Source organism: Dermacentor variabilis, chromosome 11, assembly GCF_050947875.1.
Source record: "Dermacentor variabilis isolate Ectoservices chromosome 11, ASM5094787v1, whole genome shotgun sequence".
In the NCBI taxonomy this organism is placed as follows: Eukaryota; Metazoa; Arthropoda; class Arachnida; order Ixodida; family Ixodidae; genus Dermacentor; species Dermacentor variabilis.
In genome coordinates this window covers 42,933,961-42,960,467 of record NC_134578.1, presented here as the reverse complement: position 1 = coordinate 42,960,467, position 26,507 = coordinate 42,933,961, and the positions used below count along the sequence as shown (strand labels likewise).

At 44.5% G+C, this 26,507-nt stretch overlaps 1 protein-coding gene across 2 annotated transcripts in view; it reads left to right on the top strand.

The window, feature by feature from the left end:
• The first annotated feature begins 6,284 nt into the window (after nucleotides 1–6,284).
• The window catches only part of LOC142564165 (uncharacterized), a 50,995-nt gene continuing 30,772 nt past the window's right edge, over nucleotides 6,285–26,507 (top strand). The window contains exons 1-4 of one of the 2 annotated variants that reach the window (XM_075675052.1): nucleotides 6,285–6,368; nucleotides 12,400–12,566; nucleotides 23,029–23,091; nucleotides 25,574–25,695. In XM_075675052.1, the coding sequence (XP_075531167.1) occupies nucleotides 6,287–6,368; nucleotides 12,400–12,566; nucleotides 23,029–23,091; nucleotides 25,574–25,695 (434 nt within the window). In that variant the 5' untranslated portion in view covers nucleotides 6,285–6,286. The remainder of the gene's footprint in view (nucleotides 6,369–12,399; nucleotides 12,567–23,028; nucleotides 23,092–25,573; nucleotides 25,696–26,507) is intronic. The other variant, XM_075675053.1, reaches the window with a different exon arrangement.

The following is a 26,507-nucleotide window of genomic DNA, read 5'->3' as shown; positions in this document are numbered from 1 at the left end:
GTCTATTTCATTTCTAGTCTCGCCGTTCGGGCTCCTCCACGTCCACTTTCGGCTATCTCGCTTGCGGAAGAAGGTATTCATTATCCTCATATTATTCTGTTCCGCAAACTCTACTAATAACTCTCCCCTGCTATTCCTAGTGCCTATGCCATATTCACCCACTGCCTTGTCTCCAGCCTGCTTCTTGCCTACCTTGGCATTAAAGTCGCCCATTAGTATAGTGTATTTAGTTTTCACTCTGCCCATCGCCGATTCCACGTCTTCATAGAAGCTTTCGACTTCCTGGTCATCATGACTGGATGTAGGGGCGTAGACCTGTACAATCTTCATTTTGTACCTCTTATTAAGTTTCACAACAAGACCTGCCACCCTCTCGTTAATGCTATAGAATTCCTGTATGTTACCAGCTATATTCTTATTGACCAGGAATCCGACTCCTAGTTCTCTTCTCTCCGCTAAGCCCCGGTAGCACAGCACGTGCCCGCTATTTAGCACTGTATATGCTTCTTTTGGCCTCCTAACTTCACTGAGCCCTATTATATCCCATTTACTGCCCTCTAATTCCTCCAATAGCACTGCTAGACTCGCCTCACTAGATAACGTTCTAGCGTTAAACGTTGCCAGGTTCATATTCCAATGGCGGCCTGTCCGGAGCCAGTGATTCTTAGCACCCTCTGCTGCGTCGCAGGTCTGACCGCCGCCGTGGTCAGTTGCTTCGCAGCTGCTGGGGACTGAGGGCCGGGGTTTGATTGTTGTGTTCATAGGAGGTTGTGGCCAAGTACTGCACCAGGGTGGCCAATCCTGCTCTGGTGAGGGAGTGCGTTACCGGTTCTGGTCACCGGGATCAGGCCACACTCCAGGCCTGTTTGTGCAATTTTATCAACACGCGGATTTTCTTTTTTTTTTTAAATCCGGTGGAAAATTGTCGGCATCCTATTTACCGAAAACATTGAATATTACCTTTCCATCAGCATACGCTATTGATCTCTGTGGTCAAATAAATGGAAGGAAAGATATGATAGCTACAATTGCGGATGCAAGGAACCTCATATTCTTCTATAACTGTAAGCTCTTGGCAATAGACTGGGATGAGCAATGCTTTTACATCCTAATGCGAATGCAGCTGACATCGACAGATTTACATAATATAGAATGTAGCTGTGGTTGGCGCGGCAAGATTACCACGGAATATGAAAAAGCTAGCTTTCACATTATCTCCGAAATAGTTTCACTGGCAGCTGTATATTACACTCGTCGTACTTCGACCGTACACGGCGTCTGCCGCATAAGAAAGGTTATAGTACAGGGAACAACTGCAGGATGCACAGCGCCAGGTACAAGCTAACATGCTTGGCAAACGTACCGGTGGGCCTGTTACAAAGAAACAAATATGAACGTGCTTGCCTAAGTTAACTACGATGTAAAATTAAGGGATGTCTCTGTCTGATTGTCGCAAACAAGACAACACATAAAAATATTGCAACGTTGAAAGTAAATACATGCAGGGCAATAGCTAAATAATGGAACACGCCACTCCCTTGGTAAAGAACATAACACAGACTTCAGTGCATCCTGCAACCGTAAAAAAACAACAGAACAAAGGATTGCCAGAGGTCTGGGTTTCTTCATCTTCATTTTACATTCTGGTTGCGTGCACAACGTTCCTGAGCAAGCACCGCGTACCCACGAAACATGTTTTTCTGAATTTGCCTGGTCTGAGGGGCGGCGCGGATCAGCCTGCACACGATTAGCCAACACCGTGGCAGGCCAGCTCTAAAATGCAGTAGGGGACACGATGGGTACCTCTTCGAGCAACCTTTGTAATTTGTAGAAAGGCGACGACCGTTCATAGCCGTGATCCTTTCGACAAAAGATGAGCTTGGTCGAGCCTTACATTTCCGGCCGATGGCACACATATCTGGGCAAGTTACGACCAGCAGCCAGCGGGCGAGTTGAGGAGCAGAGTGGCTTCTTGGTTAACAACTAATCTCGCTCATACTAAGTGCACCAACATGGAGAACTTTCACAGCGTTACTTAGTGTCAAACTAGCAGCTGGATGCTGGGTAGGACGTTTACAATATGCAGTAAAATGTGATAGGCCACTGCATCCACTCGTGCAATGGTCTTATTCACCCGCGTCATTTGAGGAGCTGTGCAGGCTGCTCAGAACAGTTAAGGGCAAGTGAACCATCAATGTAGAACCTGTAAAATGTAATTTTAGCGCTGCACGGTGATTCTCGATGCCAACGTGCCAATAATAAGAACATGCACAATGAGCAAGGCAACCTTGGCGAGCGTTCGTTACCCAGACGTGCCTTGTGTGTACTGCTTTTCACTTTGTTCAAGGAATATATGCAGCGTCTACTCTTTAAAACTGCAGCGTGTACTCATGCATAATTCTTTTCTATAGATATAGTTCGAAGAAAGGGTGAATTCCGATGCCCATTACTTTAGACATTTATTCCACAGTGCCTGTGCAGTTTGTTTCTTATTGTGTATTTGCACTCACCTAAATCAGTCGTTTATTTAGGATGTGGTCTTGTCTGAATGCTCTTGTCTGGAATCTTGTCTGAACGCAGATGCCGCTGTTGTTAGTCATTTCCACGACGCTCTTCATTCCCTTACAAAAGCACATCATAAGGCTCCGTTAATCGTACTCGGTCACTTTATTTTCCCGGCATAACATAATCAGATATAGCTCAAACAGCTTCAAAACATAACACTATACGTGATTATCTCAATTTATGCATAGCATTTGGATTGTCACAGCTAATCTCTTAGCCAACACGCTAAACATCCTTCATGTAACATTCTTAACCTTTTACTGAACACTCATCCGGATAACCTCCCTTATATTGCACATTTATCATCTATAAGCGATCATGGGATTCTCTAGAAGCCGGGCCGTCGATACGCGCGATAGCTATACAAACAGTGTGCGTTGCGACGATCTGTCGCAGCGAGTGCGGTATTAGGGTAACCGCAGACAAGCTGGGCGTTTTAACTGATGGGCGGATGCATCAAATAAGATCTCTACATACTACTGCCGCTGTGATAAAGGAGCCAGCGTAGACGCCAGCGACCCGAGCGGCCTGCAAGGTGCACCCTCCTGTTGGCGCAGAGCTTAACCACCCGGACACAGAGCTGCTATTGCTGTACCCAACTGAAAAAAAAATTTAAGCGTTTTGCAAGACTACGTGTTCTTCATTACGCTACTACCGAAAATCCCGTTTCAAAGGAGATGCCAATAGGCCATCATCATCATCGTTATCGACAGCACCGTACCACGGGAAGGGTCAAGGGATGTAACATTTGTGCTACGTAATCTGGATAAACTTGAAACCGCCTGTTCATTGACCAATCCTCGCTATAGTAGGTATTCGCCAATATTTGAACACAAGAGAAGACCTGTGCTTGCACTCTGGTACACGTTTTGGCGTCTTCTCGCAAGGTACGAACCTCTACTGTAGAAGCGAATCGTTGAGCTACGCGTAGGGCTGCAACCAAACAAGAATGGGTGCAGGAGACCACTAGGGAGAGTGGAGGTCAAGCTGCAGCTCACCGACTAGGCCGATGGGACAGTTCAGATCGTTCTTGTGAAAACCACGAGAAGACGCTTCGCCTCCAAGAACCTCTAATGCGTGGTACCGAAAATTGAGCTGGTATCAGGGCGCTCCTCCAGCTTACGCTGTGACTGTGCTGAGGGTGCGGTGCGGGCCTGTGACTTTTCTCTTACGTGGTATTCAGTGGCGCATTCTCTGAATCCTGAAATGCTGATAGCACCGACACTGGCATTCAAGTCGACGTGCCCAACTGTCGTAATTTTGTGGTGACTACGCGGCTTCGTCAACATCGGTCGCTGATGCAAATCATCGCGTCTCATTGATCATCGATCGAAAACATTTCGGCGTCGTGTAGTGGTAAGATACTGGGTTCAAAAGCGTTATGTTGTAAGTTCCAAACCCCAGCCGAGAAATATTGTTTTATTTCTTTTTTTGCTTTTAACCTTTTACTTTTTTCCATTAAAAAGTTGGCGTAGTCCTAAAAATCTCTCTGTTGACATTTAAACTAAATATGGATCAAGAAGCACAGAACATTAGACAAGAGGACGTCAGGCAACAGACGTAATAGAAGAGATGTCAAACAACATAGGTCAAACAATAGACATCAAACAACAGACGTCAGGCAACAGACGTCAGACAAGAGAACGTCCCAAATATCACAGATAGAAACTTTTTGTTCCGTTTTTCAACTTGGATACGAGTATTCCGGGAAGGAAGGTAGCGGTGGAAAAGTCGTCGTGCCGGATCTCTTTTTGCACTGCTGGTCAATTTAACTGAAACGCCTGCCCACATGACGTCATTCTTCGGCATACAGGGCAGCTTCGGACATTGGCGAATACTTGGAAGCATCGGGGCTGTAGGGCAGCAAGATGCCTATTGTATCACGCGGTTGGCGACCGTAAAGTAGGAAGAGTGGAGTGAATTGGTTGTTTTTTGAGTAGCAGTGTGGTTGGTGAAAGTAGCAATGGGGAGAAACAGGTCCCAGTTTGCCTGATCAAACGGAGTATGGGTCCTAAGAATGTCTCCCAAAGCCCGTATAAACCGCTGAGTGAAGCCGTTTGTCTGAGGATGGAAGGCTGTGCTAGTACAATGGACAATATGGCAATAACGAAGCCGACCTTCAAGCACATCAGATATGACGACGTAGCCACCGTCACTCAGGAGTTCGCGCGGAAGCCCATGACACAGAATAAACCCTTTAAGAAGGAACGATGGAATCTCCTGTGTTATGTCAGGACAGGGAATGTCCTGTGCTTAAGTTATCTTAAGATTTCATTATAGCAAGTGAGAAAATCTGATAGGAGCGAAATGAAAAATAAGATACCACGTTTCAGCGGCCACCCCATCTGTTTAAAAGCAGTAATTACCAGTGTCAGAGTCCTCGGTGAGTATAAAATATCTAACGTCATAGACGTCACCGTCGCAAGCTTTGACAGACATTATGCAAGTTTAGGCTCCCGTTAGGCTACCCGTAAATCTAAACTTATCCACAACGTCGAGACAGTATCATGCAGCCTAATATAACATGTAGCTAGCATGGAAGAGACTAGTGCTGTCGGAACCACCATGCTTATGAAGGGTGGTGGTTTGCGCCAGTTGGGTTTTATAATTTTATGAAGTGCAGCGGGAAGCAGGACATAGAGAGGCAGAAAAGCACTCGTCTTTGTCTTTTGTACGTTGCTTTGCCCTGCTTTGCGTTGCACCACTTGGCATTATGCCTATGAAGCTGGACATGAGCCACACGACCTCGCGACCCCTTGGACGAGTTTACGTGAAGACAATGAAAATTTTCTTCGGTCTAAAGCAGCGTTTGAAGAGCTCGACAGGCACGGCAATGACAGCTCTGTAGTTTCTTCCAGTAGACCACTGGTTGATAGTTTGCCACTCGGTGCGTATTTATGCCTCAGTGAGGTTACTTTCCCAAAAACTGAACCTGAATATTTCGAAAGCAACAATGTACTGAAAGCAACTTTAATGCATTCCTCAAACAAGCCAGCGATCATATTCCTTACAACGTGGTCCGTTGGTCACTAATCCTTTATTTTCATTCATTCACATTGCACGTTCATTTTCGACGTCGGCATCGGCATCGCCGTGGAGCTCTCCGAATATTTAGGTGTACTTAAGCTATATGCAATTCCATACAGTATAAGCTTATTACTTGCTAAATTTTGTGGCTGGCAGCCCATAAAAACAGTTCCGTATGCGTTCGATATTGAGTTTTGTGAGACTTTTGAGTCTTAAAATGGGAAAATAATATCAGTGCTCAAACGAGAAAGCGATGTATTTATAGTGCCATGGCTCTTTACGGACTGTTTAGTGGTGCCTGTGCGAAGTCAAACAGATATTAGAGCATAGTAATGCTTCTCAATGCGGAAGAAATTTTGCCGCTCTCACGTATTTTGTATCCTAGTTAGTTACGCCCGAGCATAGATCGAAAGCAGTACGAGAAGTTCAAGCCCAACGCTAGAACCTTGCTTTCGCGGTCAGTGCTTTGCCCGTTCGGCGAAATTGCAATTTCTCTTTGTTTTTGCTCCCTGCTAGCGCACACGGGTTCTTTTCGGTTTTTGATTGACTCTTTCTATTCTGAATGGGAAAGGTGCTTGAACTTCACTGAATAAGAGTTGCTGACATTTAAATGCACCGTAGAGAAAGGCCGCGCTACAAAGTATAAAAGCAGCATACAATTGTATGCTGCTAACCTAACGAAGCTCCCGCGATGATGTTTTTTAGAGAATTTCTCGCGTGTTTTTGCGTCTGGCTGCTTGCTCAGAGTACTACTTCAGCAAACAATGAAGCCATGAGTAAGTATCCCTTCCTTTTATTAGTATTGATATATTATAAAGATTTCATTTGGAAGTACACTGCATTAGCAATATGGCGGATAAATAGTTTCCAGAATATTTACTGTTGTAAACAAAATTTATGTAATCTGTACCTTGAGTTCTTTCATACTGGAAAATATTTCACCTTGGGATAACAGAATTTCTGCGTGATTTTCCACGGCGAAACATAGAATTAAATTATGGGGTTTTACGTGCTAAAACCACTTTCTGATTATGAGGCACTCCGTAGTGGAGGACTGCGGAAATTTAGACCACCTGGGGATCTTCAAGGTGCACCTAAATCTAAGTACACGGGTGTTTTCGCCTTTAGCTCCTGTCGAAATGCGGCCGCCGTGGCCGGGATTCGATCCCGCGACCTCATGCTCAGCAGCCCAACACCATAGCCACTGAGCAACCACGGCGGCTGCGGCGAAACATAGAGCACCACATTTTATTTCTTTTAATGCCAAAATGGCAAGCTAGAATGCGGCTAAAAAATAGGAAGAAGAATGCATTACAACACATTCCGTATCAATAGTTCAGCCTACAAAAGGATACAAAGACTCAAGCATCAGAAATGTTATTGTGGTTACGCGTTTCGTTGACTTTAGAATTAGAGTAACGAAGTCACGACAGCTTTTTGCAACTTGATTGGACGAAACTTGGATACAACATTATTCTACGAACTGGTTGCTATAGAAACAGATGTCGGCCGCCTCCTGCTTTTACTCATGAGGAGAGTTCACGATGTTGAAAATGTTCTTGTCGGGGTTCATGGCAGAACTTGAAAAAATATTGCTAGAATTCAAAGGAAATGAGTCTACAATGTCTTGCGTCCCAAATAACACGTGCTGTGGTCTTTTCGATGAATCATTGAAGCGTGGCACGCCTGACACTGAAATATTGGAGGTGCTCTACTGTGCGAAATGACGCCAAGTTCCCCTGTTCAATGCACAGTGGGCGTGTACAGCATTCCCACAAAGCTGAACATGATTACTTTGAGGATAGGATAGGAATAAACTTTATTTGTCCAACGGTTGTTGATGTTGGTGCCCGGGATTACATTGAGCAAACTGAGCATCTTTTATTAAGCAGAGCACATGGCGCTTTTTGAGATGTAGAGATATTGGCCGTGAAAAGCTGCTGCAGTAGAATATATGTGCTTGTACTTGTGTCGAATTCTTCAATTCACGCGTAATGAGAGAAGCGGAGCTCTTGCTTGCTATTTTTGATTGCAGCAAGTGTTTTGTTGAAAACAGAATCTTCCTTGAATAGCTCTCTGGTTTGGTTTTCGCAACCATTGTGTACTAAAAATCGCAAGTTCACGGCCAGTAAAGCTGTCGCTTTAAAAATATATGTGTGGCTCTGCTATCGCTAACACCAAAGAGCAGCGGAGCTTGGTCAAGGCCAGTAAAGTAGTGCCAAAGCGCACACAAGACACACGGGTGCCGGCAACGCGTCCCTACCGCGTCCGCCAAAGTCATCTACTATGACGTCCGCGATTCGCGCGGCCGAGGCTGCAGTAGACGCAGCGGTTGTCTCCACTCTGTACGGAGCTGGTGTTGGAATGCACTTATTAAGAAAGAGAGGTGTGGACTCGCGCAGGAGCCTTACATACTAGGTAGAGTCCCTAGTCCGGGACTCCATTGGTCGAAGCCGCTAGCCTGGCCCTCTTGACCAAGGCCTTTTTGGCCTGAAGGTCTGAGCAACCAAGCAGGGCCGCCTCCCAGTGCTCTCGGGTAGGGTTGGGGTGGGGGGTGAGAGCCAAATTTTGCTGGCAGGCCCACACCATGTGATAAGTGTCAGCCACCTCGCCACAGTGTTGGCACCTGCCAGTGATCGCAGGATCAAAATGTTTCATTACTGCCGGGCACACCATTGTGTTGGTGTATAAGCGAAGTAGAACGCGTTCGTTCGCTTTCCCCAGTCCTTTAGCTGGGCCTGGGTACCGGCGATGGCTATCCTTATAATAGGTAGAAATGTCTCTGAAAGTTAAGAGAATTCCGCCTTCATGTTCCAGGATCTCAGGGGCCAAAGGGGACGCCCGGTAAGTGAGTGCTCGGGCTGCCGCATCAGCAGCTTCATTCCCTTGAAGGCCCTGATGGCCATGAGTCCAAACTATACAGCGGGGGGTTGGATCGACATCCTTGCTGCAGTTTCTCAGTATTCGCTCGGCCAATAGGGTGACGCAACCAGCCTCGTAATTACGGCACGCGCCACGCGAATCCGTAATGAAACATTTAGAATTAGAGTCCGAGGCAGCTAGGGCGATGGCTACCTCTTCTGCTTCTGTTGCACCTGGTGCACGAAAGGTCAGCCCATCCACCTGTGTTCCCTGATGTATGACTGCTGCTGTATACCATCCCCCGTGGCTTGGCCCAGCGACATCTACATAGTAAACTCCATGTTTGTTGCCATAGTGACGCTCCAAAGCTTCCGCCCTAGCTTGGCGGCGTCCAATATGGTCGTCTCTATCCATCTTGGTTGGAAGAGGTCGAACTCGGATGACGCGTCTCCATAGTTCTGGCACTCTGACGCTTTCTTGTATGTGAAAGTCGAGTTGGATGCGTAGTCGAGCCAGAAGTAGTCGGCCCGATCGTGTTTGGGCTAACCATTTGTATTGACTTGTTAGATGAGCTTCTTTGAGCTCCTGGAAGGTGTTGACCATTCCAAGATCGAGAAGTCGTCCGTTGGAAGTGGATACCTGGAGATCAAGAGCCCTTTTCATCATCTTGCGAAGGATAACCTCTACCCTGTGTTCATCGCGCTTCCGAAAGTGGAGCTAGGGTACTGAATACAGGATGCGGCTAGTTACGAAAGCGTGAGCGAACCGCACCGCGTCTTTGCTTCGTAACTCTCCTCTCTTATTGGAGACACGGCGGACTATTCGACCCACCTGGTCTCCAATCTTCCGGAGCTTTTCAAGTGTTGTGTCGACCTTTCGCTGATGGTGTACCAAGAGTCCCAGCATTCTAATCTCCTTAGACTCGTGGATGGGGCCACTGCCGAGGGATCAGTGGATGTTTGTATTATCCTTAGGGGAAGCCCTAAGGTGAACAAATTCTGACTTTGCTGGTGCACATTGGAGGCCGCAGTGCTCCGCGTAGCGATCCACTACCCATGCTGCTGCTTGCAGGCTCTCCTCCATGTGCCCTAAGTTGCCTTCGGTGGCCCAGATCGTGATATCCTCAGCATACAGCGCATGCCGTATGCCTTCAATATCATTCAACTGTGCCGGGAGGTGTAGCATAGCTAAATTGAAGAGCAGTGGGGACAACACCGCGCCTTATGAAGCCATACTGAACTTATTGCACGTTTTTGAGCTAGATTTATTTTTTTTGCACGGATTAGCACATCCAACCTTGGAATGAAAAGAACGACTGATGTCTTCTAGTGCGATGCTGTTAAATGTTGTTCGACTATCGAGGGGGCTTATTCCACGCAACCGCCTACAAGCAATACGATTTTACGGTGAACTTTGGTGCATCAAAAGATAGCAACAATCAACGTTTTTCACTTTACAAGAGCAGCATTCGGACGAGGAAACATGTTCGGGCAGTGGAACCGACAACGGCGGCGCATCGACAAGGAAGGACTTGAAGAGGCAAAGTTGCTAAAGGCGTGCAAATCAAGGGTATTTAACATGTTTCCTTGATCAAAATTCTACTCAGCCTTCAGCACATAGTGCGAGGCAAAATCAGGGATAACGTCCAGCTTGTCCGTATCCAGCCAACGAATGATGATTTCAAAAACGACGTCAGACAAGCACACCCATTGTCTGGGCAGTTGGATATATCCAGGATGTAACATGAGTCGAGCGCCCCGTACGCACTTTCGTATCATCTGTAAGTTCGGGAGATTTGCGCCAGAATATCATGGGAACACAATTCCATCATGATGGTGCGACCTCGCCACCTTGCGTTCGCCATCAGTGAAAATTATTCACGTTATTGGAAGCCACCCACGTAGTGGAGTACATAAATAACGTTTACAAGGGCCTGCCAGGAAAAAAAAAGGATAAGGATGTTGTTTCAGAGCGAACTGTCATTGATTTTCGCAGAATATAGCTAGGTGTCGAAGTAACCTTTGTGAAACGTTCCCATTGTGCGAAACAAAAAAGAATGTTGCGTTCTGTCTTCTGTCGTTGATCATTAAAGTGCAAACTAAAGAAGTGGGGTAATTTGGTCGAGAACAGTGCAGACCGGACAAAAAATATTAGTTTGACGTCAGAAGTTTTTCTAGCAAATCTACAATATCAATACGATGAAGCCCGCGCTCAAGTCTACCTTTTTGGCTATCAGAAAGAACAGCCTTTAGAAAACACATTAGATGATGTATATTCGCCTCACCCCTTTTCTGAAATACAAGCATATTTTTGTAGCTCCACTTCCAAGGAACAACAACTAGCAGCTCTCGTTCACACGTGTGTCGCTGATGTTTATCATCAGGGCGGAAATATGGCTTCTGACAGATATTGGTACAGTCAAACTTGATATGTCTGATATTTTTCTTTTATAGAAATGTCTCGTAAGCCGGCGAGGGAACGTAGTGTTGATTGCAGTAAAAACACAATTATATAACTCCCGTCACTATCGATAGCCAGGTGAAGGTTATGTGGGCCATAGGGTAGACGCTATAGGCTGCGCTTGTCGTAGATGCCAGCAAGCAACTGCCAGATCTATCCTTAAATGTCATTGAAGAGTTGCGTGCAATCGTAACGGACATTAAAAAAGTTGATGTCCTATTTTATTCGTAGCAGGCCTAAATTATCTACATTCAGAAACATGTGTGCCAAGCGCTCCCATAAGTTGGCCACAGTAAATTCGAATGTTGCGGCTTTTTTCGCTTCTTAGACATCTTCCAAATAATGCAAATTTCATATTGTCCGTCACATGCACAGGTTCCTCTAGATATAGCTGTTAATATTCATCTCGAACTGGCTACTGGGAATTTATATGAATACAGAAGTGACGGCCATGTGATTCCATGTCTCGCAAACAAGGACACCACAAAAACCACACCGTACAAAAGAGAAGTAAAATTTTTGAAACACCAATGCTGAACGTAAGCACATGAGTTTGAGTAATTTTCGGCGTAATTCTTGCTCGGTGTTGTATACAATAAAGTTACTGCAGCAGAAATACGCTGCGAAAATAAAGGTCACTTAAAGTGATGACAAACAATGATTCACCAAAAATATAAAGCAACATCTGACTAGAAAAACAACAATGCACGCGAATTCTACTCAATGAGCAGGACAAACCACATAAAATTCGTACCAGCTGTGGAAGTAAAAAATAAATGTGGGTAAACGTAAGATTTTCTCATTAGACATATGCCGTTGTTTCTCAGGAATGAAGCAAAAAGTTCAACATCTCAATTTTACTTTCCATAGTGGCCCTGTTTTGAACGCTGGTGATGCTGCTGCTCTATTCTATATTTATTTTAGTAGTGTGTGCGAAGATGAAAAGACGGTCAGTATAGTTAGTTAGTCAGTTAGTTAGTTAGTTAGTTAGTTAGCTAGCTAGTTGGTTAGTTAAATTGGGTTTAATGACGCAAAAGCGGCTGAGGCTATGCTGCGCCAAACACGAGGTGTTTTAAAATCCAGTTACGATCAGTATATGTTCTGATGCATTGTGTGCGACGATTGCTACGGGGAAAATACTGCTGGATTGAGCGAAAACAACTAAGCGATTGTGCCTTGCATACCTGTTGAGGCTTGTCTTTCCACAAGCAGTGTTGCGCAAGGAAACATCTGAGGACGTACTTGAGAACCAACCAACCACGGAGCCTTACTTCGCCATACCTAGCTAATGTTGCCATTGTAGCGGGTTTCATTTAAACTCCTTGCCATTGTTCCTTCTTGTCCGTCAGATTACAAAGGGCCGGATGACACGTGTTTTTTGTATAGTGCATTCGACTTTCCAAAATTAGAGTAAGAGGATTGTTACGCTTTTTGCTAGATTTGCAAACATTGCCTTCAATTTTGCGTTTATTCTCTATTTTTCAGCAAACAAAAACGCAGTTCCGATAGGCGAAAATGTGACTTTGCACGCTCATGTCACATACGATTCGGCGTTCTCAAAGAAAAAGACGTTGACGAAAAGTGAGCTTCAATCAAGTGATCACGATGACAGTACTGCGACAAAGCAATATTTCGAAAGCCTATTTAAACAGGTAATTGTGCCAAAAAAGTGCTTATTGCCCCCATACTGCGTGTGAGCATGTAGGGCCGTAGCAATGATTTGTTAGTCGCATCGTAACATCAATGTCCTCTGTTATGTGCTGTTCACTAGACTCAGAAATTTGCACATTACATGGTTTTCTCTATGTTTTTACTTATTGCCTGTTCGGTTTTCAGCTTGTATCTTTAATCCTACGAGGTGTATTATTTTATCAGTAACCTAATTTTCTCAAATCAACCCGTGAGAGAAAACACTACTTCACTTCTTACACTATAATACCCTCAAATGCACATATTGTTTGCACAATAAGTGAAAGGGAATATTGAAGGAATGAAATGATTTTTGCTAATCAAGTTTTCATCTAATTACTATAGGCCACCTATTGGAAGTTACGAATTTTAGCCGCTGAACCTTCAAGTTGCATTCACTCGAAACGCTTCTACGAAAGACCCCAGTTTCCAGATCTGCGTGCCCATAGTTTGCCTTGAAAGGCTTCGACGTTCCGGTAACTTTAGAGCTCTAGTGCATAAAAAGGCGTGATTTTATGCACTAGAGCTCTAGAGTGGCAATATAAATATCAACTCGACCTCTTCCCCTGCAATAACTCTTAGTTAACACTACGTTTTTATTCCGCCGTGTTTTCACGTGTGGAGATGCGAGGGTCACATTTAGGTCACATCGCGCGTGATTTAAAAATTTGTACGCTAGCCGATGCTTTGTGCCCCATCTGACTTTCTCCTGCTTATTTCTCTTCTTTATGTGTTGTATCGCCCAGTAGCAAATCAACTGTGGGCATTTTTCATTCCTAATAAAATTTCCTTGTGATATAGGTTCCCCTGATTATTAGGCGAAGATAAGTACATTCCTTCTGTTATTCAAGATACTCCTTTAAATTCGAACCCTTGTTCGCTTTCGCGGGAGGGTTAATGTAAAGGGAGTTGTATTTTGATCGCTAGGGATGAACGCTACAGATGCCTTCATGGCGTGGGCATCATGACGTTAAGTACAGGAGGACATCTGCGCACGAGCTACTTACTATGCGCTTCGGACTTTGTTCATACGTGCATTTGGGCTAGTTCACTATGCGTATTTAGTTAGTAATCTAAGCGTTTCTGTTACTTATGCCATCCGTACAAATACGGCCCTTGCTTTGTGTATTATTCGAATATCAAGTTATAGGTGTCAGTGCTTCTCGTTCGCATGACGCTGCACACGTTTTTTGTTCATATTTTCGTTTAGCAATACGCTTCGAGCTTTCAAGCTCTGGTCAACAATAATTTCTCATTTCCAGCGGTGGCTGAACACAGCACTGCTATTTGCCAATCTAAGGTTACTTATACCCAGTGTGCTGATTATACCCGAGTGCTGATTGCCGTGTTATAGTTTGTTAACGAAGCTTCCCCTCAAGTCTAAATATTGTAAGGCAGTTTGTCGTGTGCGTATCATGGCCACGCATGCTTATATCGCCTTTCCGTTTCTCTACCGCGGTTGCGCTTTAAAACCACGGTGCTGCAAGTTTGCTTCAGAGCCTTTCCTTTCCTTCCCTCTTCTCGGCCCTTAAACTGGCTCTCTTAACTACTACACGCACAGACAAAGCAACAGCGCGCGCTTTAGATCCTATAGATGAGATGAATATTTACAATTATTATTAGGGTTATAATTATATTCGAGTGCTGATTGCCGTGTTATAGTTTGTTAACGAAGCTTCCCCTCAAGTCTAAATATTGTAAGGCAGTTTGTCGTGTGCGTATCATGGACACGCCTGCTTATATCGCCTTCCGTTTCCCTAGCACGGTTGCGCTTTAAAACCACGGCGCTGCAATATTGCTTTCCTCTCCTTCCTTCTTCTCCGCCCTTAAACTGGTTCTCTTAACCACTACACGCATAGACAAAGCAACAGCGTGCGCATGCGATCCCATAGATGAGATGAATACATATATATAGAAAAGTATCATTCATAGCTCTCGTAGTATAGCCTTCTGAGCCGTTCCCTTTTTTCTTTCTTTTTTTTGAAAGAAGTCCTATTAGGGTTATTATAATTACACGAAGGTATTTTGCCCTCGCCAGCAGCAGTACTTGAGATAGCTATTCCGGCGGCTAGCTTCCCACGCTATGCGTGCCGCCCTCGCACCTGTTTAAGCTTTTTCCTAGACGTTAGAGCTATACAATGTCCGCGCAACCTTGAGCGATCGGAAAGCGCGTTTTCCACTCTTGACCGGCGGAGAGGGGAGACTTTGTTCCGGCCGCGAAGCTCTCTACATCTCAGTAAGGTGCCTGGTGATGGTCTAGTGCTGACGACGCCCTCTCGGTGAGCGCATATTTCCCCCCTCATCTTTTAAGAGATTCAATACATACAAGAATTTGTCTCGCAAACTAGATTTATTTCAAGGGAATTTTCCACGTCTCAATAATTTCTCTCGTCGTATTCGAGTGCTGATTGCCGTGTCATAGTTTGTTAACGAAGCTTCCCCTCAAGTCTAAATATTTTAAGGCAGTTTTCCTAGTCTCTAAAGCCGCTCGAGTTCCCGCTGCTCCTCTGGCGGCCATTTTTCCAAGGAATATTGCCTTCCAACCACTGCCGCGGACAACATCAGTCCCTTTCCACATAAGTATGAGGCTCGGAGCAGGAGCTATGGCGCTTGAAAGTAACCGTTGGCTTGACGAACCAACCGACTGAGCTACCTTTCCGGGCATCATTGAAGGATCACGAGTTCAAATCGCATGTTATGTTCCTTTCCCCCCCCCTTTTTTTTCTTTTAATGTATTTTCCATCATTTTATCACTGAACGGAAACCCTCCTAAAAAAAATTATATATCCTCAATTATGTGTGGCCTCACATGTGCAGGTCATAAATACCAGGTTCTCTAGCCGAGTGCCATCCATGCGGTATAACCGAGCTCAGATTGGTCCACCTTGACTGATCAAATAGGGCACCACTGTAGGTTAAATGAGGCGTACAACTCCTGCGGGACCCGCCGTGGTTGCTCAGTGGTTATGGTGTTAGACTGCTGAGCACGAGGTCGCGGGATCGGACCCCGGCCACGGCGGCCGCATTTCGATGGGGGCGAAATGCGAAAACACCCGTGTACTTAGAGCTAGGTGCACGTTAAAGAACCCCAGGTGGTCGAAATTTTCGGAGTCCTCCACTACGGCGTGCATAATCAGAAAGAGGTTTTGTCACGCAAAACCCCATAATTCAATTTTTAATTTAACTCCTGCGGGGACGGTAGAGTATCCGTCTCCAGTGCAAGAGGACCAAGATTCAAATCCCGGTGCCGCGCAATTCTCCACCGGAAAATACAAAAAAACCATGTGTTGAGAAAATTGCACAAACAGGCCTGGAGTGCGGCCTGATCCCGGTGACCAGAACCGGTAACGCACTCTCTCACCAGAGCAGGATTGGCCACCCTGGTGCAGTACTTGGCCACAACCTCCTATATGAATACAACAATCAAACCCCGGCCCTCAGTCCCCAGCAGCCGCGAAGCAACTGACCACGGCGGTGGTCAGATCTGTGACGCTGCAGAGGGTGCTAAGAATACCTGGCTCCGGACAGGCCGCCATTGGAATCTGAACCTGGCAACGTTTAACGTTAGAACGCTATCTAGTGAGGCGAGTCAAGCAGTGTTATTGGAGGAATTAGAGGGTAGTAAATGGGACATAATAGGGCTCAGTGAGGTTAGGAGGACAAAAGAAGCATATACAGTGCTAAAAAGCGGGCATGTACTGTGTTACCGGGGCTTAGCGGAGAGACGAGAACTAGGAGTCGGATTCCTGATTAATAAGGAAATAGCTGGTAACATACATGAATTCTATAGCATTAACGAGAGGGTGGCAGGTCTTGTTGTGAAACTTAATAAGAGGTAGAAATTGAAGGTGGTACAAGTCTATGCCCCTACGTGCAGTCATGATGACCAGGAAGTCGAAAGCTTTTATGAAGACGTGGAATCGGTGATGGTTAAAGTCAAAACAAAATACACTATACTGATGGGCGACTTCAATGCCAGGGTAGGCAAGAAGCAGGCTGGAGACAAGTCAGTGGGGGAATATGGCATAGGCTCTAGGAATAGCAGAGGAGAATTATTAGTAGAGTTTGCAGAACAAAATAAGATGCGGATAATGAACACCTTTTTCCGCAAGCGGGTTAGTCGAAAGTGGACGTGGAGGAGCCCGAATGGTGAGACTAGAAATGAAATCGACTTCATACTCTGCACGAACCCTGGCATCATACAAGATGTAGACGTGCTCGGCAAGGTACGCTGCAGTGACCATAGGATGGTAAGAGCTCGAATTAGCCTAGGCTTGAGGAGGGAACGGAAGAAACTGGTACACAAGAAGCCAATCAATGAGTTAGCGGTAAGAGGGAAACTAGAAAAATTCCGGATCAAGCTACTGAACTGGTATTCGGCTTTAACTCAGGAAGAGGACCTTAGTGTTGAAGCAATGAACGACTATCTCATGGGCATCATTAAGGAGTGCGCAATAGAAGTCGGTGGTAACGCCGTTAGACAGGAAACCAGTAAGCTATCGCAGGAGACGAAAGATCTGATCAAGAAACGCCAATGTATGAAAGCCTCTAACCCTACAGCTAGAATAGAACTGGCAGAACTTTCTAAGTTAATCAACAAGCGTAAGACAGCGGACATCAGGAACTATAATATGGATAGAATTGAACAGGCTCTCAGGAACGGAGGAAGCCTAAAAACAGTGAAGAAACTAGGAATAGGCAAGAATCAGATGTGTGCGTTAAGAGACAAAGCCGGCAATATCGTTACTAATATGGATGAGATAGTTCAAGTGGCTGAAGAGTTCTATAGAGATTTATACAGTACCAGTGGCACCCACGACGATAGTGGAAGAGAGAATAGCCTAGAGCAATTCGAAATCCCACAGGTAACGTCAGAAGAAGTAAAGAAAGCCTTAGGAGCTATGCAAAGGGGGAAGGCAGCTGGGGAGGATCAGGTAACAGATTTGTTGAAGGATGGTGGTCAGATTGTTCTAGAGAAACTGGCCTCCCTGTATACGCAATGCCTCATAACCTCGAGCGTACCGGAATCTTGGAAGAACGCTAACATAATCCTAATCCATAAGAAAGGGGACGCCAAAGACTTGAAAAATTATAGACCGATCAGCTTACTGTCCTTTGCCTACAAAGTATTTACTAAGGTAATCGCAAATAGAATCAGGAACACCTTAGACTTCTGTCAACCAAAGCACCACGCAGGATTCCGTAAAAGCTACTCAACAATAGACCATATTCACACTATCAATCAAGTGATAGAGAAATGTGCAGAATATAACCAACCCTTATATATAGCTTTCATTGATTACGAGAAAGCGTTTGATTCAGTCGAAACCTCAGCAGTCATGGAGGCATTACGGAATCAGGGTGTAGATGAGCCATATGTAAAGATACTGGAAGATATCTATAGCGGCTCCACAGCCACGGTAGTCCTCCACAAAGAAAGCAACAAAATCCCTATAAAGAAAGGCGTCAGACAGGGAGATACGATATCTCCAATGCTATTCACAGCATGTTTACAGGAGGTATTCAGAAGCCTGGAGTGGGAAGAATTGGGGATAAAAGTTGATGGAGAATACCTTAGCAACTTGCGATTCGCTGATGATATTAACTTGCTTAGTAACTCAGGAGACCAATTGCAATGCATGCTAACTGACCTGGAGAGGCAAAGCAGAAGGGTGGGTCTGAAAATTAATCTGCAGAAAACTAAAGTATTGTTTAAAAGTCTCGTAAGAGAACAGCAGTTTACGATAGGTAGCGAAGCACTGGAAGTGGTAAGGGAATACATCTACTTAGGGCAGGTAGTGACCACGGATCCGGATCATGAGACTGAAATAACCAGAAGAATAAGAATGGGCTGGGGTGCGTTTGGCAGGCATTCTCAAATAATGAACAGCAGGTTGCCACTATCCCTCAAAAGGAAAGTGTATAACAGCGGTGTGTTACCAGTACTCACATATGGGGCAGAAACCTGGAGGCTTACGAAAAGGGTTCTGCTGAAATTGAGGACGACGCAACGAGCTATGGAAAAAAGAATGATGGGTGTGACGTTAAGGGATAAGAAAAGAGCAGATTGGGTTAGGCAACAAACGCGGGTAAACGACATCTTAGTTGAAATCAAGAAAAAGAAATGGGCATGGGCCGGACATGTAATGAGGAGTGAAGATAACCGATGGTCACTAAGGGTTACGGACTGGATTCCAAGGGAAGGGATGCGTAGCAGGGGGCGGCAGAAAGTTAGGTGGGCGGATGACATTAAGACGTTTCCAGGGACAACATGGCCACAATTAGTACATGACCGGGGTAGTTGGAGAAGTATGGGAGAGGCCTTTGCCCTGCACTGGGCGTAACTAGGCTGATGATGATGATGATGATTATGATGATGGTGATGATACCCAGTGTTCCAGGTAACTTGGACGAAGATATATAAAAAAATACATCCTACAGATTGCATACTAGCCATAGTTGAGTGCACTTACAGCCAGTATTTGTTTCATCGCGAAGTAATAAACAAATAATTGCTTTTGATTAGCGAACTTTTTAATGATTTCTCGAAACGGAAACGTAATAATTGCGATGTTCTAGGCACCTCAAATCACCTCCCAATAAAGCATTTTTTGGTGCTCAGCTTTTCCTCGCGTGTTTTTCCGAGAAAAAGCAAAAGTGTGTTAAACATGCAAAATAGCATGTATATACGCTCTCGCGTGCTGCTACTCAAGCTCTCCCAACCGAACAGCCATCGATACAGGGCTCTACAAGTGATCGCATCTCGATGCAGGGCTTCCCGCTATGTGGTTGTGCCGGCATCATGACAACGCGCCCACACGCCGCTGACGCATTGATAAGCTTAGCGGAGCCATAGGGGAGGATTTAGAAGCCGGGAAATCGTGACGGCACACTTGGGACTGCAATTTTGCGCGCTCATCTTGTTCTACAAAGAGGCGCGCCCGGAAAGTATGTTCATTTTGTTCCGTTTGGCAATAGCAAAAAGCTTGCGCAGGCTATGCCCATCTAATGCGCTTTGGCGGATCTACACAGCCAGCATATGCTGTTGTCGATTACTTAAATCATTTTTTCGACATGTCTGTGCGTACATAATAATGGAAAATCTCAACGGTACCAGGCTAGTTACCTGCTCTTCAAGGAGACAGTCATGCCCTCACACATGTTCAGAAGGCTAAACTGATCCTGGCTCTGGGAGCGGCGCACGGCGACAAGAGGAAGGCATCCAAGCTATTCCCGATGTGGCCTTGTGGAGGACGCCCTTGCCCGTCAGCAATACTTTGAACGTGCGAAGGCCTTTACGAGAGGGGTAGCTTCACAAGAAAGCGACGCAGGACTGCGACGGTAGTTCAAGAAGAGTAAACTGATGCATTGGCATTTTTTGCTGCTAACGCTCATGGTAGTGTGCGCGACGCCAGTGTGGAGGCCGGAACCTCAAGGTCATCAGTATGGTTGATTCTAAAGAAAGGTCATATGCGCCCATGTCCTGTACATCTTCATCAAAAACTTTGAGACCGAGATTTCGAAAATAGACTTTGCCAATTGCACTTCCACGAAATGTGAAGAAACAGACTTTGCCACTCGCGTGTTTTGGCCGAGTCAGGCGAATTTCGCCAGAAACGCACAAGTGAATTTTTTGAACGCGCACTACTGAAGTGATAGGAATCCCCACTAGCGGGTACAAGCACAACACCAACACCAGTCGTCCTTGAATGTGTGGTGCGGCTTTTTTTCACAGCAACATCGTCGGACCCATTTTTTTAGACAACACACTAATGGCGCAACGCAACGTCAACGACATCCTCGATGTCTGTTGCAATGTTCCACTTACGCGTCTTTAGAACATCTGAGTTCCACACGATCGTGCTCCTGCGCATAGTAGGAGTCTCCAGCGCGTCTCACAAGATTTTTTCCTGGATATTGAATTGGCCAGCACGGCCTGGCAAGGTCGTCGGAATTGACACTGGACTTCTTGTGGGGCTACGTGAAAGATTGCGTGTATACCAGCAAAATTACCCCATGGGACGCCCTAAAGGCAAAAGTAAGTAGAGCCTGCTGCTAGATTACAACGTTGTTTGTCAAATGTGCAATAGCACGTGTTGGAAACAAGAAAGTGCTGTATTGCTTCAGGCGGTGACCTGTTTGAGCACTTGCTATAAGTGGCAGTGGAAAATAATCTTTCAAAACAGTTGTAACACGTGACTGTGTGACTGTGTAAGGCACCTTCATGATGTCATAGTGCCCATACATAAGAAAAGCTTGCGACAAGTACAGAAATAGGTAAAAAACTCAGTGCTCTTTCCAACCTGTCAAGAAGGATAACCAGGGAAGCTCTGTATGTCGGTCCCTTAATGACGAACTGCACCTCCGCCACGGGTCGGGCCGGTATTTCACTATCTGCAGGATATGCCCACGTATGGGGAGCCCTTAACGCCGGCTTTACTTCTGCCGCGGGTCGACCCGGCATTGCACTATCTCCGGGATCGGCCCACGTATAGGGAGTTTTTTCTTTGCTTCCGACACTTGAAGATGATTGCACTTTATTGGCGCAGGGGCATCTAAGGCCAAAGAGGGCCAATTTTACTCATGACACGAACATTTCCTTGGAGGGTAGAGGTATACAGCTTCGCTGTAAAAACTGCTTAGTTTTAACACTTTTCCGGAGTTCAAGAGTAAAAAGCGTACATGGGTAAACCAGATGGACCTTCGGATGTTTCTTCATGGGTGCCTTAGACGCCTTACAAGGTTTTTGGTTTAACTTTTATTTAAATAAACTCCCGAGTAGCTCTTTTCCCTTCCTCAGAGGGCTGTATTTTTTTTCCTTTTCCTGATTTTCTCGCACTGCGTTTTTAAAACTTGGCGGAATTTCTTTTGTAGCTGCTTCATGATACGCGAATGTTAAAGATATGCCGAGGGCCTCATGATCGAGCGAAACATTCTTGCGTCCGCATGTGCTGATGCTTATCGCACCACACTAGTCAGATCGCAAAACCTCTTGAGCCCTCCTACATGATGAAGCCTTATACGATTAGGCAAGGAACGAATGCAGATGTCGTCATTCCAAGGTTGTTCGGAGGCGCTTCAATAGCGGCGCACGAGCGCACATCTATTCCATATTCTGTGAAATTTGCGGGGTTTTGTTTTTTCTTTTGAAAAACAACAAGGCGCACTTCAGCACGAAATAAATGCTTGATTCGGAGGTTATTTAGGCTGCCCTACAACTTCGTAATAAACATGTTTGCGACTCAAACAACAATGAAAAAGTTCACTAATGAAAAGCAAATTACCTTTCATGCTACGTGATGAAAAAGAAAATACTGGCTGTAAGTTCGCACGACTGCCGCTACGATTCAGCCGGTACGATTTCTCTAGAGCGGTTAGGTCTTTTTCTTTTAAATCTTGGTCCTACGTAACTGGGACACCCGGTATATTCCCTATGGTTCGTTTCAAATATGGATTCTCATCCCAACATTTAACAGGATATTCCTCAGGACAAGAACTCATGTAGCAGAAATCACTTTCTGGATCGATGCTCTAGTTGCTTAATAAATGTAAAAACATATAATAATAAAAATTTTAATATACAAGGATTTCTTAAAGCGCGATTCGTTTAATTCAGCGAAAACAGATGTTTATTGATACCGAATGTAAAGGGCATGCTCCATATCCACATTTCCCACCAGAATTGCAGCTGCGGACGCTAATAAGCTACCACAGGTTATATGTATTCCCAGGTTTTGACAATTTACGCGAAAAAAATACACGAAGGGTACCTGCGTTCTTCAAAATATGAGTGGCTTCTTCATCGCAAGACTCTCTATTGCTAGGATATCGCTTTATTGTGCTAGGCTTAAAGCTAAATCACAAAGCCAACCTGCCCCATAGAACAACTACTTGAAGGTGTTGAAATAGACGAAACATCATTTAAGTACGGGCGATATATAGAATGACAATATTTCATCCGCAAAAATAAGCTCAAAAATAAGATATTTTCTTCCTTGACATTAACTGTTAGGTGTGTCAATTTGATATTTGAATACATTCCCTTTCAATAGAATGACCCTTCGTCCTAAATGAAGGGGGATGGAGATTGGTATCGCAAGAGAAGTCTTGATAAAACGCGTTGATTTGTGTATGAATACCACTCAATCTATTTCTTCTGCCAGCCGTTTCGGCTGCGGAAAAAGAGATATTTACGATAAGCTAAAAGCTAAATTTGAACATGCTATTCAGCGTGTTATTCAGTGTCTGCGTAACAGCAACAAAACTGAAGGGCTGGAGTGAAGATGAGAAAGTGTAGACGCATGGATAAAAAATCTAGAATCCCTGGTATTGCCTCGTGTTATGTTCACAGTTCTGGGTTATTCTTTGAAGACCATTGCGGGTTAAAAATGTCAGAGATAGTTATATAATATGTTTTCGTTTCAGGTTGAAATATACTTTAGAAATCACTCAATTATGATAACTGTCACGGTATCAAGCGTAAGTAAGGTAAGTTAACTAAACTTTGGTAAATGCAAATAAGGTGTCACGAAGGTGAACTGTTGTAGGAATAGCTCTGCAACGTTAAATCAAAAATTTTAACTTCATCCTAATTAGGAGAAGCAGTACCCTATTCGTCATCACACAATTCATCAGCGCTGTAGTTATAAGGCCTATAGACCAGACTGCAACTTAAACATAAAGTTGCAAGCAAGTGCGTATTACCCCAAAGATTCCGAATTTCTGCGGAACCAACAGTGGCATTCAGATCAAACAATTCGCTATTTTGGTGCACTGTCTTTAAGCATGCAAAAAAAACGGATTTGCTTCATTAGAAGTGTAATAAGCGATCATTTCGAGTAAAAATACGAATATTTCCCAGAGTTGCGCACCATTTCAATAATAGTGAAGTCTCTCTCTTATTACACTTCACTACGTTTGTAAATTTATATTAGCGTAATAAAAGGGAAGGAAGGCGACCGTCTTTCGTTAGTCACAAAGATATGAAGGCAAGGAAAGCATAAGGAAAATTATTTTTCATTGAAAAGTAGAAATTATACGCCAAAGAGAAATGAAAGTCAATGAAAAACGAATTTCCGCCGGTGGGATCCTAATGCTGGATGTGAGTTGAGGAATTCGGTGAGCGCCTGCGTGCGTGCGTGTGCGTGTGCGCGTGCGTGAGTGAGTGAGTGAGTGAGTGAGTGAGTGAGTGAGTGAGTGAGTGAGTGAGTGAGTGAGTGAGTGAGTGAGTGAGTGAGTGAGTGAGTGAGTGAGTGAGTGAGCGAGCGAGCGAGCGAGCGTGCGTGCGTGCGTGCGTGCGTGCTTGTGCGTGGCACAGGGAATGTGCTGCATCGCCACTGGGCCCATCTGCTATTGTGTCGGCGAAACTGAAGCAGCACTATATATATATGACTTATCTGTACATGTTTAAATACCGCATGTGTGCATTATCGGTGTCTTGGAGAAAATAATCGTGATTTAGAAATAGGGGAATAGGCACCTGGCAAACATGCATATTGCAGAAATATGGGGTAGTGCAATAGTGGCCGTATAGTTGATTTTACATCAAACGGCACTTTGTAGTTTGAACTAATGAAAAGCTTGAATATTTCACATTTTATACTGTATCGCAGGGTGCCTTTTGACGTAACTTGCTGACCTACTACATGACGCTTCACGGTAACATTGCCCTTTGGATTGCACTAAATTGGAGTGGCATAGAACAACACGACAGGTGTTGTTCCCTCATTAGCTGTTATGCGAGCAGAAGAGCATTAGTTCTTTTCCTTTAGGGCAGTTGGCTACAAGAGGACTGGTGGACGATATTTTTTTGTGTTCATGAGGTGTATCTTACTTCACAGCATCAGGCTTGTTTGAGCAGTTCCCGTTATTTCCATGTCATTGTTAGTACCCGTTTTTATTCGTCATTTCTTTTTTAAGTATATCATAGTGTTAATGTCTCGTTTTCCTTCATAGATAGGATTGCCGTCCATTGCGCGTATGCGCTCTCTCAAACCGTTTGCGGCAAAATGAGCTATACCGTGGCTACAGATGCTAAGCTACTGCGGCTTAGTGTTGAAATAAAAAAAAAATCAGCATTATATCGGAAGCCTGAGGCTAATAACACGTAAACCTACAGCGACTTCTTCGAGCCCAACCAGTTTTCATAATTAGCAACGTTTAGTTCATCGGAAGCCTGACGCTAACAGCACGTAAGGCTACAGTGAATTCTTCAAGCTCAGCCAGTTTTGATAATTAGCGATGTTTAGTTCTTATGTCTGTCTTTAATTTAGCATGAAAGGTATGGCCTCGAAAGCAGCTGAACGAATATTAATTTACAGCCCTATCAGCGGGGCTAGCTAAAACTAGGAAAAAGGAGAAAACCGCAAGCAAATGATAATAAGCTTTAAACTTGTCGTTCACGTACACCACATTTACACTTTCTACTACCTATAAGAATGTCTTCACGAGTATCAAATATCAATCTATTGCGTGCATGCAAAGACCCAGCAGGTTACGCAATAAGGACAAGCTCGTGAGCCAACAGGAATGCTACTGCCTTCCACAGGAGTGCATGCACAGGGCAATTATGCGCAGTACGGTTTAATGTGACTAATAAAAGCCCGCCACTGAGCTGAAAAGAAGAGCCATCCTCTGCTACCTGTTGTGGCTTCTGATCGATCGGCTGCAAGAGGACTATCTGTCGATCACCAGCGATAGCTTGATCAGCGAATATTGGCATAATTATGTTAGTAAGACAGCTACCCCTCTTTCGTAGAACCCTATTACGTAAGCAGCAGGGGACAGCTGCTTAGGTTATGTGAATCGACCTACACTTACATCAGGCACCATTATTTCCTTGCATTTATACATTGTATTTAAATAATCATTATGAAATTCACCTATGAAATTTTGTATACATGACACTACGTAACAATTGAGATATCTGAAAGGCCTAAACTCTAAAATTTGTGCTTCGCTATTTTTACAGAATGACAATGTTTCAGGAAATTATAGTACTCCACCCGAAGTCGACAAAACTATGGAGAAAGTGAAAGAGTACGGAAACTCATTATATAAATCTAATGACACTATATTTTACCATTTCACTTGGTGAGTAGACAACATATTTTAAAGAAACACATGCCTCCCGACTCATTCCTAGTTAACAATCCTAGCTACGAAGGAGTTAGACAAAAATTTATCATGTAGACAGGCGTGCTGTGTGTTTTACCTAATAGGTATTTATTGCCCAGCTGAACGTAAATAGTCGTGATATTTGTTGGCTGCAAAGATTGCGTCATGCTACAACTCTCAAGACGGTCGCTGTACAACAACCAGTCAGAAACAACAACAACAAAGCAAGAGTTGAGCAGGCTATATCATGAACGCAACTCCAGTGGGGTACTCGAAACATTATGTGTGTGCTGCAGAGAGTGTCGGGCAATAGGGCGGGACATTTACACAAAAATACAGAAGTTAGTTATTCACGCTTTAGAAAAACAAATGCCTAAATTCTGTTACAGCTAGAGGGAACCATGGTGTAATTTTGCAATTGTGATAATTTCTTATTTGTAGTGGGCTGACTTCGTTGCAGACGGTGTTTTGGCAAGAGGGAAATGATTATCACGGTATTAGGACACTATAATGTAAAGCTATTCTGTACAGTTTCTTTTTAATTTGTGCCATCAGCCGTTGAAGAGTGGTTAGACGTGTTTTGAGACACTACCCGTGGCTTGTCTGGCAAGGGATGTCAAGAACTCGCCATATGATATTACGTGTGCATGTGAATTATGCAAAATTACACAAAGAAAAAATTAAAAAGAAATGTCTTTTTAAACAAATTTTCGCAATATTTCCCTCCGCTTTTGACCAAGAGCTTTTGGGCTGCCCCCACTTCCCCTGCCTGTCATGCGACGTCACAA